Source organism: Castor canadensis, chromosome 10, assembly GCF_047511655.1.
Source record: "Castor canadensis chromosome 10, mCasCan1.hap1v2, whole genome shotgun sequence".
Classification (NCBI taxonomy): Eukaryota; Metazoa; Chordata; class Mammalia; order Rodentia; family Castoridae; genus Castor; species Castor canadensis.
This window is the reverse complement of record NC_133395.1, coordinates 143,437,125-143,452,198: the sequence shown is the minus strand read 5'-3', so window position 1 is coordinate 143,452,198 and position 15,074 is coordinate 143,437,125. Positions and strand designations below refer to the sequence as shown.

The 15,074-nt window shown below is 54.0% G+C and overlaps 1 protein-coding gene across 1 annotated transcript; it reads right to left on the bottom strand.

Moving 5' to 3' along the window:
- Positions 1 to 6,418: 6,418 nt before the first annotated feature.
- On the bottom strand, positions 6,419 to 11,313 carry Rho (rhodopsin). The gene is made up of 5 exons (XM_020175614.2): positions 10,953 to 11,313; positions 9,048 to 9,216; positions 7,714 to 7,879; positions 7,351 to 7,590; positions 6,419 to 6,529 (listed from the first exon to the last, which is right to left on the bottom strand). Exons 1-5 carry the CDS (start codon positions 11,311 to 11,313, stop codon positions 6,419 to 6,421), a joined length of 1,047 nt encoding a protein of 348 aa, XP_020031203.1.
- Positions 11,314 to 15,074: the final 3,761 nt, after the last annotated feature.

Genomic DNA, 15,074 nt, shown 5'->3' with positions numbered 1-15,074 from the left:
TGAGACAGGAGGATTGCAAGTTTAAGACCGGCCTGGACTACACAGCAAGACCCAGTCTCAAAAACAAAATGCAGAACTAAAGTGATAAGGTGGATTAAATCCAGGAGGAGGCTATATATTTCACACCTGGCGGAATGATGAGTGTTTAAGTATCTATTGATACTGATTGTTGAGAGCATGTGGAAATACCCAGCAGCCAATTGACAGCCACCTTTGGAGGAAGTCCAACTAAAGATGGACTTGTTCCACAGCCCACCCATTCCATGCTGGAGAAAATCTGGGGGAAACACACTGGTATGTAAGGACAGTCGCTGAAACATCAACAGAAAGTCAGAACAGCTTAAAAGCCCGTTAAATGGAAAGAGGCTAACTCAGCTGTGGCCCATTCTTGTGGTGGAATAGTATACAGCTGGGGAAATGATGAGCCAAACCATAACTGTAGAACTCACTGTACTTCTTAGAAGACAATCAAAGTTGGTGTGTGTGTGTAAAGATGTACTGAAAGGATTCATATCAATGGAATAGCAGTACTTACCTTTGAAGAAACTACAAGATTTGAAAGGGACGGGTTTGGCATAAACTTGCATTTTTCTCTTTGCATGTAGTACCTTTATTTTCTGAAGTTTTCCCAGAGGATTCTCCATCACTGGACGTCTGAAATGAGGGAAACTGTACCTCTCAGAGTGTTCTACGGTGAAATCAGACCTCACTCCCCTGCCTAGCACCTTCCACGGCTCCCTACTGCTTTTGGGTGAGAATTAAACTCTTCCGTGTGGCTTATAGTGGCTCTTTTGCCCTTGAACTCCATACATCATTCATGCTGTGAGGACTGGAGGTGTGGCTTAGCTGCAGAGCATTCACAAGACCCTGGGTTCAGTTCCCAGCTCTAATAGCTAAACAACAGACCCACAGTGTGGCTATTGGAGTGGGCTGTGCTGCCATCTGGGCCTTGTCCTTTGTGCTCCATGTCAAACTAATGTAAAAGGGGGGCTAACTTTTCACCCCTACTCTACCCAGGCCCATTTGCAATGTAACTTTACAGCCACTTGCAGGTCCTTCGATCTGAGTTGGCCTTGTGTCTTGCTTTGACTGATAGACTGTAGTGGAAGTGAGGCTGCATTGGTCTTCATTGCCACAGGAACATCCCCAAGCTAGCTGCAGGATGCCAAGAGGCCCATAGCCCAGTTACCCCGTCACCCAGCCAGCAGCCAGCCCAACAGCTGGTCCCCAGTCAACCCTCCAGTTGACCACAGATGGTTGCATGAGCTCAGTGGCCATCATTTGAGCTTGATTCAGATCAGCAGAACCACTGGCTAAATCTACAGTTGTGACCAACAATGTGTAATTTGTTGTTTTAAACATGAGTTCTGAGGACTGTTTGTCACACAGCACAAGCTGACAGATGCACTTGGCCTAGAAGGCCTCACTGACTGCACCTAACTTCTCTGGAATATTTCCCACTCAACCTTTGTTCTTGGTGTAGACAACACCCTCAGGGAAGACTTCCCTGGTTCCTAGAAGGCTAGAGTGTCACCAACCCCTGCACTAGCTCCCTGGGAGTCCCCAGCACTCTAATTCCAGCTCTGCCTTGTCTATCCCTAGCCCTTGAGCTCCAGGATGGGACAGGATGGGTCTGTCTTGTTCCTGGTGGTACCGTGGTGCCTAGAGTGATACCTGCACTCAGTAGGTACATAATACTTGTTGCTGTGCACACAGTCGGTGTTTAATACTTATTGCTGCACTGCCATGGAAATCCCAGGGCCAGAGCCTGGCTTGGGGGCATGGAGGGAGGCCTATAATCCGCCTGCGAGAGCAGTGGCAAGGCAAAGAGGCCAACTGAGTCTGGTACAAACGGGGCAGCAGTTCTGATCAGATTGTGGGGCAGTTCCAAGAACTGAGAAACACAGAGACTCTCAGCTCCCGCGATGTAAACATTCCCACGAGCGTTAGCTGAAACCCTGCTCCCAGGCTGTGCCAGGATCGAGGTTTGCATTCAGAGGAGGGATGTTCTAAAATGCACTGCGTGATCTAAAAATTCCTCTCAGGGTTTGCCTTTTACAGGGAAATGACACGATCGATTGACTTGCTGGCAAGTGCAAGAAGAAGTGGTCCTCCCCACTTCTGCACCCAGGCCCGGGCGGAGTCTGACTCCCGCTGAAAACTTCATTACAGGCTGGGTCCTCCTCCCTGTGGGCCTGCTTACAACTCTGGAGATCTTTGTGGAGAACTTAGTGAAGCAGTTACAGCTTTGTATAACTCCAGCCCCTGGGCCATGAGCACACTGTGACATTTATTTAAGTCGACCTGGCTTTGGGTTGATAAGTGTATCAAAGGCAGGGTCCAAAGAAACAGTAACAGCTTCCGTGTTCAATATCCGTGAGCATGTTTTGTCCTCACTGTTTCCTTTGTGCATGACAAGGCTCAAGTTCTGAGCGGATCTGCACTTAGATCTTCCAAGTTCAGACCCTGGGCTGCAACCTGGGAGCCGTGTGTGTGAGTTAACAAAACAGCCGTGACTCCAAAATAACATCAGCTTAACCAGGAACCCATGAAACCATTTCTTCATGAAACTCGCTAAGTTGTCCAGGGCTGGGAAAGCAGCTGGGAGAACCGAGCTCTTGTTCTTTTCATGCTTTGCCATTCCCTGCCCTCAGATTCTATTTCATGATCCAATATGGCTGTGGTAGCTCCGGTTATCGTGACTACATTCCAGCCTGCGAGAAGCAAAGAAGAGAGGAAGAGTGGAAGGCACTTCCATTCTCTGAAATGCGCAACTCAGAGTTGTCACTTCATGTGTCACCACAGGTGCAAGGGAAGCTGGGGCACATCCAGCCAGAACTTAGCAGTATCTTACTAGTGGAAGGCAAAGGACAGGAGTTTGAATATTGGGGGGCAGTCAGCACTTGTTTCCCCTTTCTTTGGACCCTCCCTATTATATTAATCTCTTGACATGCCTCTCTCCCTTCTGTTGAACCTGGTTCACGCCTCCAGGGAGGAAACACGTGTGTTCTGAGCACCTGCCGTACACAGCACCCTTTGTATCAACCATCCCATTGAGCTCTAGAAAATTTGACCAATTGACATGTTTCTTCCTTTTCAGCTGAAAGCAGCCTAGAGCAGCTCAAGGACTTTTCTGAGATCATGTAGCTGGGAAGGCCATACAGTGTCTTGGGGGTGGTCACCTCAAGGCATATGTTTCTCTACTGGGGTGACAGAACAATGTGACCCAAGGCTGGCCAGATCAAAACCCAAAGACCCACTCCCTTGGGTCTATCTCTGAGTCCTCAGCACATTCTGGCCTGGGACTGGCTTCCTTAGATTTGGCTGAATGGATTGTATACTGCTGGTGCTGCAGAATCTTTTAGCTGCCTGGAGCCTGGTGAGCAGGTGGGGAGCCCTGCCCCAAGACTGACATCAGCAGCTGGTCCCCTTATAGGTGGCACTGGCCAGAGCCTGTCAAATCAACTGCCCTCTCCAGTAGGAAGCCAGAGAAGGTTCTGGTCTTAGAGGAACATTTTCCCTGCACAGAGGCCAAGGCAAACATATCACTCCTCAGAATAAGTGGACTGGGGTGGGGAGTGCCAAGGCAGGACAGTTGGGCACCTGAAATGCCAATGCCCCCGTCCAGTGCAGGATGTAAAATGAAGAGCAAGACCTGTAGCTGTCCATAGGAATCTTCTCTCTCAAGCCTGGTAGGAGGGAGACCTGGCTTGGATAGAGTCCCTCCATTCCCCTGGGCTGGTTGTGGTTTTGTCCTCCCCACTCCCTGGCCTCCTGCCCTCCCCTGCTTTCTTTTGGGGGCCCTATCTCTCCCGACTCTCAGAGCTCTTGGCTTAAGTGAAGACTCTCTCTTGGTAGTTATGGGTGAGGTGAGGGTATGACCTAGACCTGGCCAATCAGAGGATGAATCCCTATCTTAGGCATGCTGATTAGTTTAGGGGTGATTAGGTGACCCAGGCCTGGCCAATCAGAAGATGAATCCCCATCACAGGCATGGGTGATTGGTTTAGAGATGATCAGGTGACCCAGGCCTGGCCAATCAGAGGATGACTCCCCATCTTAAACATGGTTATTGGTTTAGGGATAGACCTGTGAACCCAGACTTGGCCAGTCAGAGGATGAATTTCCATCTTAAGCATTGTGATTGGTTCGGGGGTAACCCAAGTCCTGCATGTGGCCAATGAGAGCCCTACTGGAACTCCTACTTGTACTAAGGGACTAAAAGAGAAGTCCCTTTTGCAGGGACTGAAGTGGTGGCCATTTCAGCCACCACTGGGGAATCATCAGCCTGCAAATGAAGCCAACCCAGACCAGAAGGGGAGAGACAGAGCTAATCACGTCACCCAAGCCCTGCATCCAGCTGTCCTGAAGCCTGGATTTTTTCTTTATGTGAGCCAATTATGTCTCTCTTTTGCTTCAGCCCAACTGAATTGGGTTTCCTATCACTTGCCACCAAAGTAACCCTGACTGACATCATCTGGGGAGACAGCAAAGAAGGCAGTGATCAGATCCCCACAGTCACCTGCCCAAGCCAAGCCCAGCCCAGCACTGAGGAGCCTCCATCTCTGGCTCCCACCTTGGAGGATGAGCTCACTCCCAGAAGCTACAGCTCCATCCCACTCCCCTTGGGGGTGGGGGTCTCTGGTAACCCAGCTGTCAGCTGAGGCCCAGTAATTCCAAAGTATCTGTCTGCAGTGTGCCAGGAGGTAGGATGTCCACTTATGCATCATCTAGTTATTTCAAGGTCAGATTTAAGCTCCCCTTTTGCAGGTAAGTCAGTTTAGAGAGGTCACAAAACTTGCTTGTGGTGCCAGAGGTTGCCTGGGTTTCTACGACACCCAAGATGGATTTTTTTCCATTCTTAGGACTGTTCCCGCTCCCACTGCCCTACAAGGAGCTCAGCTGCACGTCACCGCCCACTGGCAATCAGACATCCCTGGCCATTGATCAGGGGGAACTGCTTAGCTTCACTTCATCCTGTGGGCAAAGAACAGCCAATGAAGACCACCAATACCACCTGTGGGAGCTGAGCTTTTAATGCCTCTCTTTGCCTTGGTCTGCAGGCAGAGCTGGGGTTTCATGGAGAAGGAGGAGCTTGAACTGAGGCAGCTTAAGTCTGATACCCCAGACTTCCGACTCCTTCAGAGTAAAGACTCTCCAGGATGAAGAGCAGACTAGCAGCAGCTGAAGACAGGGGCACATCTGGCAAGGGAGCTGGAAAGTGAGGCCATCAGCATCACTGCCCACCTCTCCCACTGTTGCTAAGCTCTTTGATATCAGGGACTCAGCTCTTCATTGAGTATGAGCAGGTTAGCATGGGCTCTAGAACCCCATAGTGGCCTAGAGATGCTGCCACCCAGGAGCTGGGGTGCAAGAGTGGGTGGTTTTCAAAAGCCAGGAGAAAGGCCTGCGTCTTCACAGGCCACATTGGAATGGGGAGGCACTAGACTTGGGGTTCCACACTGGAGGTGAGACCCCAGGCCTGGGCCTGAGACGCTGGGGCCCTGACGTTGTTTTCCCAGATCTGATGACTGCACTCTGCACTCCTGTCACTGCCACTCCCCAAAGCCCAGACCCAACCCTGTCTGGCCTAGAAGCCTGCTGAAGCTAAGTGAAACCTCAACTGTCTGAATGCTTGGGCTTTGCCTAATCCCAAAATGGTCACTGCCAAGCAGAGACAATCATGAGAATTAGTTAATTCTATTACTTGATAGTCAGAATGTTAACTAACATCTGTACAGCCCTTACTGTGTACAAAGTGTTCATGTGCGCACACACACACACACACACACACACACACACACAATTTCACTGGGTTTTTGCAGCAGCCTTGGACTGTCAGGGCCAGGGAATGGGATTTCTTTCCATTTTATGGGGGAAGAAAGTGAGGCCAGGGAAGGAATAATAACTGGTCAAGGACATCATCAAATGTGAGTCACACCTGCCAAGCAGGTGCCACCTGGGTGGGGGACAGTCACTTTCCCCCTGCCCACCCATCCCTCATTCGCTCCTCCACTCATTCCTTCATCCATTCCTTCCTTCATCCATCTAGCATTTATTAAGCACCTACTGTGTGTCCCGTTCTGTGCTAGACACTTAGCCCTAAGCTGGGACACTTTTCCAGAGAGCAAGAGTTCTCACATTCCTGAGAGACAAGTTGGGGGAGAGGGGAACAGGTCCTACCGGCCCCTGGGAACTGGGGGGCTCCAGATCTGGGGGTCTTGGTGGACATCCCTTCTCAGGCCGTCCCCGATGAATTGGGGGGGCCTCATTTTTCTCATTAGTTCTTTAAACACGAATGCACTCAGGGAGCCTGTGTGACCTCGAACCAACAGGCGCCACTCCTGGTGGGGGCTATGCTGGGGTGGATGTGGGGATGGGAGACTCCTACAGTTGGCCACAGAGTCCTTGGCAGGACTTAGGCCGGGGCCACCTGGCTGGTCTCAGTCTTGGAGGCGGTGGCGGAGGCCTCATCGTCACCCAGTAGGTTCTTGCCGCAGCACAGGGTGGTGACCATGCAGGTCCGGAACTGGAAGGCAAGGGGCACAAGTCAGGGGCAGTGTACCCCACAGTGTGGACCTCACTGCATGGCCAGGTGACAGGGGATAGATTCGGACCCCATCTCTGCCCTGCCTCAGTGCCTCACAGCCTCCACCCTCTCTAATCTGGCTCTGGAGAGGGAACTTGCTAAGCACTTGTTATCCCAGTCCCAGGGACCCAATGCAAAGGGACTTTGTCATCAATGACATTCTGTGGTGTCCTGTGTGTATCAAGGTCACTCTATACACTATTTAACTTCACCTGAGATACCCCTCAGAACAGCCTTTTTAGCTTTTTGTTGAGCCTATGGAGACTGGGAGCAGTCACACAGCTTGGAACTGTGTGACTTTTTAATGTAGGCTTCTTGCACTTGAGGGGCTCCAGGGTCACTGGAGGGCTTGGTAGAAATGCACATTCCTGCTGGGCCTCAGTGGCTCATGCCTGTAATCCTAACTACAAAGGAGGCAGAGATCAGGAGGATTGCTGTTGGAAGCCAGCCTGGACAAATAGTTCACAAGAACCTGTCTTGAAAAAACCCTTCACCAAAAAAGGACTGGTGGAGTGGCTCAAGGAGAAGGCCCTGAGTTCAAGCCCCAGTGCCACAAAAGAAAAGAAAGAAAGAAAAGAAATGCACATTCCTGGGCCTGCTCTGAGGTTCAGATTCAGCTGCTCTGGGTGGGACCCGGGACTCTGCATTTGCCCCACACTCCCACTCCTGCTAGAAACCCACTCTCCGGCCCCAGGACGTCACTTGTTCTTGGCAGTAGTGCTTGCAGTGGGGCCCTGGACCTCCCATCCCATAGCAGGCACCTGCTTGTTCATCATGATGTAGATGACGGGGTTGTAGATGGAGGCGCTCTTGGCAAAGAATGCCGGGAGGGTCATGAAGATGGGGCCGAAGTTGGAGCCCTGGTGGGTGAAGATATACATGGCCACACTAGCATAGGGCAGCCAGCAGATCAGGAAAGCAATCACCATGATGATGACCATACGGGTCACTTCTTTCTCTGCCTTCTGGGTGGTGGCCGACTCCTGCTGCTGGGCAGCTGCCTGCAGGGACATAGGGCACATGTCTGTACCTGTCCCCAGCACCCATCACTGGCCACACCACGAGCAAGGGGCTGTGCTGCATGGGAGAGACCCCCAGTTCCTAGGGACTGCCCCCGCCTGTACCTCCTTGACTGTGAAGACCAGCTGCCCATAGCAGAAGAAGATGACCATCAGGGGGATGGTGAAGTGGACCACGAACATGTAGATGACAAAGGACTCATTGTTGACCTCTGGCTTGAGCGTGTAGTAGTCAATCCCACACGAGCACTGCATGCCCTCGGGGATGTATCTGAGGACAGCACAGGGATGGCAGGCGGTGGGTAAGGGAGACCCCAACTGTGAGGCACCTGGGGCTCCAAGGACGAAAATGCACTGCCGTGTGCGAGCCCCTCTCAGCCTCCATTTCACTCCCATAAGACAGGTAAGAAGGCATCTGCTGAGCTGGGTGGCTGTAAGTCAGAACCACAGAGACAATGGCTCCCATGGGCCTCAGGAAGCAGCCTTGTTACTGTTGCTTGACAGCCAATGGTTAGATGAGACCACCCAGTCTCCCCCCACCGTGCCATCCCTCAGCATTCCTGCCACCCCAACCACCAAGTCCTTTTCCATCAGGTCAGCTGCCCTCCCCTGGCCCAGGGTGACAAGGTAGAGGAGAAATGCCTGCTCTGTAAGCACAGCAGTTTGCACAAATGAGCATTTTCTAGGCCAAAGATGGACCTGAGGGACCTGGTGCAGCTTCTGAAAGTGAAGCCCAGGCATTGATTCATGACTTCTGAGGACCGTGACTGACCTTGGAAAACCCAGAGTGCCTGTAATCTATGCCAATGGAGGATACACTGGGCAGGATGGGGAAAGAGGCCAGAGGAGGGGATGGGCTGGAATTCAGCAAGGGCCAAGAAATGGACCCCAGGGGCATGGAGAGAGGAGAGAAGTGAAAAGAGAACCGGAATTTCCCAGAAACTGAGGGATGGGAAGGCAGAGTCACCTGTCCAGCTGTCCAAACCATAGTCCCCACCGCCTACCCATCCTAGTCACATTTACAGACTATGGCCTGAAGGCTGGATGGGGCCCAGTTGTTGTCAGGGGCCACAATGTCACCATCCATGTAGGAAGGCTCGGCCTCCCCAGGTGCTGAGCCCAAGGTCAGAGCGAGCTGCCTACAGGGTGTGGGACCAAAGCGGATTGGACTTGGGCCTGGGCTTAGTTGAGGATTAGGAGCTGGGCCAAGGTGAAGGCCATCTGAGATTCTCCTTGACACAGATGCAGGAGGTGGAACCAGCCCCATGGCACCACTGGGGTCTTTCCCACCCCTGCTCAGGCCCTCGAAGAGTTGCCTAGGTGGGCTTTGGGGCAGGGCCATATAGGTCAGAGTCTGGGACCAGACTACGTGGGGTCTGGGTCCTGCCTGGGCTGGCAAAGGACCCTGTAACCCCCTCCCTTCTGCTCAGCACCATTACCTGGACCAGCCGACGAGTGGGGGTGCGGCACAGGCCAGCGCCATGACCCAGGTGAAGGCCACACCCATGATGGCATGGTTCTCACCGAAGCGGAAGTTACTCATGGGTTTGCACACCACTACGTACCGCTCGATGGCCAGGACCACCAGGGACCACAGGGCGATTTCACCTGCAAGGCAGTCAGTGGTTGTCAGCCTCTACCTGCTGGGCCTCACATGCTTCCAAAGAGAGGGCACCCCTCAACGGGGGACAGGTGACAAGGCCTGAGGGACACAGTGGGCTTGGACATGGAGAGAGGAGGGAGGAAAGCAGTTGGGCTCAGACTGGACGTGGCGCCCAAGGCAGGTTTACAGAAGAGCGTGTTCCTCCCGGGGCCACGGGCAGGGTTTCTTGCTGGAAGGACAGACAGAGGCAGTGAAAACCTACAGGTGGGTGTCTTTCCTGCTCCCTCCCCAAGGGGAACACAGTAACTGCGCTCTGGGACCACTCCTTGGAGCCACAAAGCTGGGAACTCCTTTGCCTCAGGAAGGAGTGAAGTGTGCGGCTTAAGGCACTTGTCCTGCTTGTCACCTGCAAAGCTCAGTGGGAAGAACAGCCATGGAATAACCAGATACGTCTGACAGTGAAGGGGACCCTACTAACACTCTGGGAGGAAGGTGAACCCTGCAAAGAAGGGTCCATCTGCATGTGGCATCCAACATCTGCCCACAGAAAGTGACAAGCACCTCAGAGGTATCCTGAGAACACCACTGTAGACACGAGAGGGAGAGAGGCCAGGACAGGCAGAGCCACCTTCACGGCTGGCGCCAAGCTCTATCCCTGGCTTTGTCACACCTATCTCCCCCATGACCAGGGGAGACATCCCTGATTTTGAGCCAGGAGACATAGGCTCTGGTCCCTGCCTGCCATAGCCCTAAAGGCATCTCTTGCCCTCTCCCTGCCCCTGTTTTCTCCTCTGCTGAATGAGCACCTGCAGCTCTGCCATCCATTTTTAGTCAGGAGAAAGAAAATATTTGCATTTTGTTTTTGAGGCAGGGCCTTGAACTCTCAATCCTCCTGCTCCCATCTTCCAAGTAGCTGGGATTACAGGAATGTAATACCACGCCTGGCAAATACTTGCAAACATTTAGCTAGGTGTGGTGGTACACACTGGTAATCCTGGCACTTGGGAGGCAGAGACAAGAGAATCAAGCATTTGAGCTGGGACTCTGGGCTATATAGTGAGATCCTACCACAAAAACCAAACCAAACCAAACCGAAACATGCTCCTTCAAGGCTATAGATTACCACCCAGGTCTAATGCCTCCCTATAACAGGTGCTGCTCCCAGAGGGGATGAGGCCCCAGTACAAAGACCCTGCATGCGTGGCTGAGGCTGGAGAGAGGCTGGGGAAGGAGTCAGACAGATGCTGGGGACTGAGCCCAAGACGGACAGAGGACAAGAATGCAAGAACGTGCTCCTTGCCTGGGCCGGGGATGCCTCTGGAGGGCAGAGAGTATCTCACTCCCCGAGGCTGGAAGGTACTGACCCAGCTCAGCTGTGATGAGTCAAATGGAAGCCTCTGTGTTCAGAACACGACCTGAGGGGCCACATAGACATGGGTTCCAAAGCCAACTCTGCTCCTGTCCTTGTATTGCACCTCAGCAAGGCCCCAGACTGCTTTGACCCCATGTTCCTTACTATCGAGTGCACAAGAGCACTACTTGAAATGAGATAAACACAGCACTCAAAGCCCTCAACAAAGCAGTGATTGTTGATTGAATAAAGGAGGGCCTTGGGTAATGCTGATAGGAGGGAAGGAGAAGGAAGGAGTCCTCTAAGCCACCATGCCCAAGCCAGGAATAGTCCCTAGACCCCCTTGATGCTCCCCTGATCCTGTACCACCCCCAGTCCCACAGCTCGTACCGCCCAGGGTGGCAAAGAAGCCCTCCAGGTTGCATCCTGTGGGCCCGAAGACAAAGTAGCCATGCAGGGAGGTGTAGAGCGTGGTGGTGAACCCCCCGAAGACCATGAAGAGGTCAGCCACGGCCAGGTTGAGCAGGATGTAGTTGAGCGGCGTGCGCAGCTTCTTGTGCTGCACGGTGACGTAGAGCGTGAGGAAGTTGATGGGGAAACCCAGCACGATCAGCAGGAACATGTAGGCGGCCAGCATGGAGAACTGCCACGGCTCGGCCAGGTAGTACTGCGGCTGCTCGAAGGGGCTGCGCACCACACCCGTGGCATTGGAAAAGGGCACGTAGAAGTTGGGGCCCTCTGTTCCGTTCATGGCTGTGGCCCTCGCAGCTGCCCCGCGGGCTGATCCGACCAAGAGGAGTTCTGCTGCGCGTTGGCGCGAGCTCGGCCACCCAGGACTTCGGCTGGCCCTGACCCCCCCAGGCCCTTATAAAGTGACCTCCCCCCAGCCTCTGGCTGAATCAGCATCGGGAAGATTGGGGTGCCCATAATCATACTAATCCCTAGTGCTGCCGCTGGGGGCCTAAGTGGCTTGCAGAAGGGGCCAAGGTGACACCCGGCCGAAGCTAGGGTCAGGGTGGGGAGGTGCTTGGTAGGACCCTGGGAAAGGAAGGGGGTGCCTAACCTTGCCCATCCCAAGCACCCCCAGGAATTTCTGCCCATCTCAGTCTGTGGCCTTGGCCTGGGATTGGAACCTCAGGACCCATGTCCATTGCCCTGCTTGTTATCAGCTTTTTCTGAACTTGACCATGAGCTCCCAGATGGCCACAACCTTTCTGGTTGGACTCAGTCTCTCCCCCTCATGCCCTTCCTGGCCTGGTCCTTTCCTCTCCAAGTCTTCTCATGGCTCACACAGGCCCAGGCCCGACACTCACTCATCTGGCCTAATCTGAGCTTCCTGCGGGCAGAGCCTGGCCCAGCCCAGCAGCTCGACAACTGTCTGCTGCATTGGAAACCACTCACTCACTCGTTCAGTAAGCATTTGCCAGCAGGTCACTGGGGACACAGAGATGGAGAGGGACAGAACCCCACCCGGGCAAGGTGCTAGGCCAAAGAGGACTTAGCTGGAGCTGAAATAGATTCCGGCCCAGGGAGGGATGCACCAGGGCCATGGAGAAGGGAGCTGCCTCCCGGGTGGGTAGGTGGGTGGGGTCTGAGGAGGGGTTGCTTAGGACTTGAGGGAGGTGGAAGGATATGGACTGCTAGGGGCCACTAGGGGCCCCAGTGATGGGTCTTGAGGAGCCCAGCTTTCTCCAGAGGTCAGTGGACAGAGGCTCTGATAGACCTCGGGGGCAGAAAGGTGATTCAAATACGCTCCCAGAGATGGAGTGGAGGGAAGGGATGACCAGAACAGGAAAGGGGCAGAGACCTCAGCTGTGGAGTTCCAGGACCCTGTGAAGGCTGAGTGCAGGCTGGTCCTGGCCTCTAGGGACGCCAGGCTGAAGAGGAAGCCAACAGCTGACCCTGACGCAGGCCTGGTTGAACTGTGCTGCAGACGGCATTGTCTGGGGATGTGCGGTCACATATCTACCATGCGGCCACAAAGCAGGTCTCAGGATGCACTGCGGGGAGGGAAGAGTGGGAGCCCTGGGGGAAGGTGACCAGGGGCAGATGTAGGCTGGACACTGCAGGAGCTCTGTGAAAGGAGCTCGGTGATACCCCAGGTTGAAGTGGGGAGACGGCAGTGACTTGTGTGGGGGCCAGGAGTTCCCAGCATGTGAGACAATCCCTGACCACTGTCCAGCTAGCACATGCACAGGTCACCCACCATATCCCAGTCAATGACACACAGGGGACAAGAAAGACCAAGACCCTGGACACAAGAAGACAGCATTTCCATGGGTGATGAACGGGTGGGCAGGGGTTACATTACAAATGATGAGAATCAGCGACAGGGGAAGTCCAGGTGCTGACATGCTCCCAACAACACTGAACGCTACCCAGAGCAGCCCAGGGAAGACCTGCCCGAGAGGGTAAAGCTTGAGCAGAGAACTGAGTGACGGGAGGAGCCAGCCATACCAGTTTGTGGGGCAAAGGTGTCTAGGCAGAGAAACAGCAAGTGCAAAGGCCCTGAGGCTGGTTTAGAAAGCTAGCCGGGGAACTGTCCCTGTCTCTGAGACTTGGGTCTGTAAGCTCTTGTCTAGTCTCTCTTCCCACATGGGACTCCTGGATCTGTCTGCTTAGAAAAATGTCCCCTTGGGCCAGACTCCTCTTGTCTAAGTGGTACTGCGGTCTAACAGGGAGGGCCTGGCACAAGGAGGGCTGAGAAAGCGAGCACAGAACGTGGACAGGGGGAGAGGGGTGACTTTCCTAGTTTAAGGCGCTTGGCTTGGTGATTAGGCCAACGTTAATGAGGTCAAGGTGGACAGTTTGATTCTGACACCACCCTGGTGGTCAGAGGAGGGGAAAGCACTGCCCCAGCCCCAGCCCAGCTCAGTAGCACCTCAGCACCTGGCTTGTCGCCATGGGTGTGTGCGTGCTCTGAGAACATCTGGGAAGGTCATTCTCTGTTCTCGACTCCCAGGCTGTAATGTGAGCCTGCAGGAGTGGCCTGTGTCCGTCCCCAGAGCCAGCCTGGGGTCTGGCACACAGTAGGGACATTGGGAATAGTTTCGCAGCATTAAAAGAGGGATTTCTGTCTTTTTGCTCACCTGTGCACCCGCAGGACCTTTCACACAGTCGGTGCATGGTAAATACCCGCAGACTGAGTGAGGGGTTGGGGCTAGGTCATCTCCAGCTCCCTCTCGGTGAGAATGTTTAATCTTGACCTCACTGGCTGTGGTGGTGGAACACTAGAGGCCGTCTCAGAGGTGACTGGGCTCTGGAGTCTGTAAAGCATGACAGAGAACTGTTTTTAAGTGACACGACTCAGAGGGAGCTGAAGTCATCTGCTGCACCCTCCCTACTGACCTACATTGCATTTGGAGACTCTGAGCCCAGCCACCCAGGTCATGTGACCAGCACATTTCATCAACGAGGCTTCAGAAGATCTATCAGCCCCTCCCCTCCCCATCAAAGACAGTGCTCAGGAAAGACCTTAACATGACATAAGTGACTAAAGGACCGTTTGCTGGGGTGGTGGAAAGGCTCAAGTCTGAGTCACACAACACACTGGGAGGGGAGGATGCTGGGTTCTAGCCCGTGTCTCTGAGTCATCAAAAGACCTGGTAAGTCCCACTTCCCCATCTGGGCCTCTTTTGGAAAACTCGGGACCACAACTATCTCTAGGGAGAAGCTGAGCTGCCGTCCCTGTCCGTCTCCTTCTGGGCCCAGCTTGGGGAACTGCTGAACTGACAAGGCCCCTGGCCCTGTTACACTGCCCTTACATCTGACAAGGCCCCTTCCTGCACCGTCCCCTGTCCCGTGACCCAGGAATGGTGACAGTGCCTGCTCCCTGGGCTGCTGGAGGGCTTGCGATTGGCTGATAGGTGTTCACCTCATCTCCCTCAGGTCTTGGTTTACACTTATGTCCTGGGAGAGCCGCCTGACCCCGGCACACCAGGACAGGCCCATCACACTCACTTCTACCCAGTGTGCCTTGCCACCAGCATGGCCTATCTCTTCCTGAACAGCTGCTCCTTCCTCTCTAGAACCAGGTGGTCAGGCCTGGCTATGACACCTGTGGGCTGGTGGCTCAAAGCGGGAGGTGCTTGATAAGTGCTGGTGGAATGAGTGAGCACCCCTGCCCGGTGGGGAGCACCCCTAGGCCTCTGTAGCTCAGAAGCCTGGGACTCTCAGCAGAACCAGAGTGACCTGCAGCTTGAGTTTGTTCCCTTCCGAGAGTACAGGGTGCCAAGCTCCAGTGTGGGTGACCTGAAAGTCACATGGCCCCAAGTAGGCTGGGGAAGACCTGAGAGGAACTGTGGGCCAGGCCCTAGGTGGCTGCCTTTGAGGATGGCCTCAGCCATCTAGGCCCCTTGGAGGATTAGGGACTTAGCACACTAATAGCTCTTAAGCCTCAGCAGGAAAGGCTGCTGGGTCAGCAGCCCACTCCCCTTCTGCTTTCCGACATCCCTGTGGCTTAGCCCACCTGGCTGCATCACCAAAGCTGTGTCACCAAGGCTGTGTGAGGCC

What these genes read in the sequence shown, in the direction of transcription:
- Rho (XM_020175614.2), bottom strand. Translation starts at nt 11,313, where the DNA reads ATGAACGGAACAGAGGGCCCCAACTTCTACGTGCCCTTTTCCAATGCC. An exon ending in CTTCTTTGCCACCCTGGGCG is followed by an intron (nt 9,217 to 10,952) that starts GTACGAGCTGTG and finishes ACTGCCTTGCAG; the next exon opens with GTGAAATCGCCCTGTGGTCC. An exon ending in TGGTCTTCACAGTCAAGGAG is followed by an intron (nt 7,591 to 7,713) that starts GTACAGGCGGGG and finishes ATGTCCCTGCAG; the next exon opens with GCAGCTGCCCAGCAGCAGGA.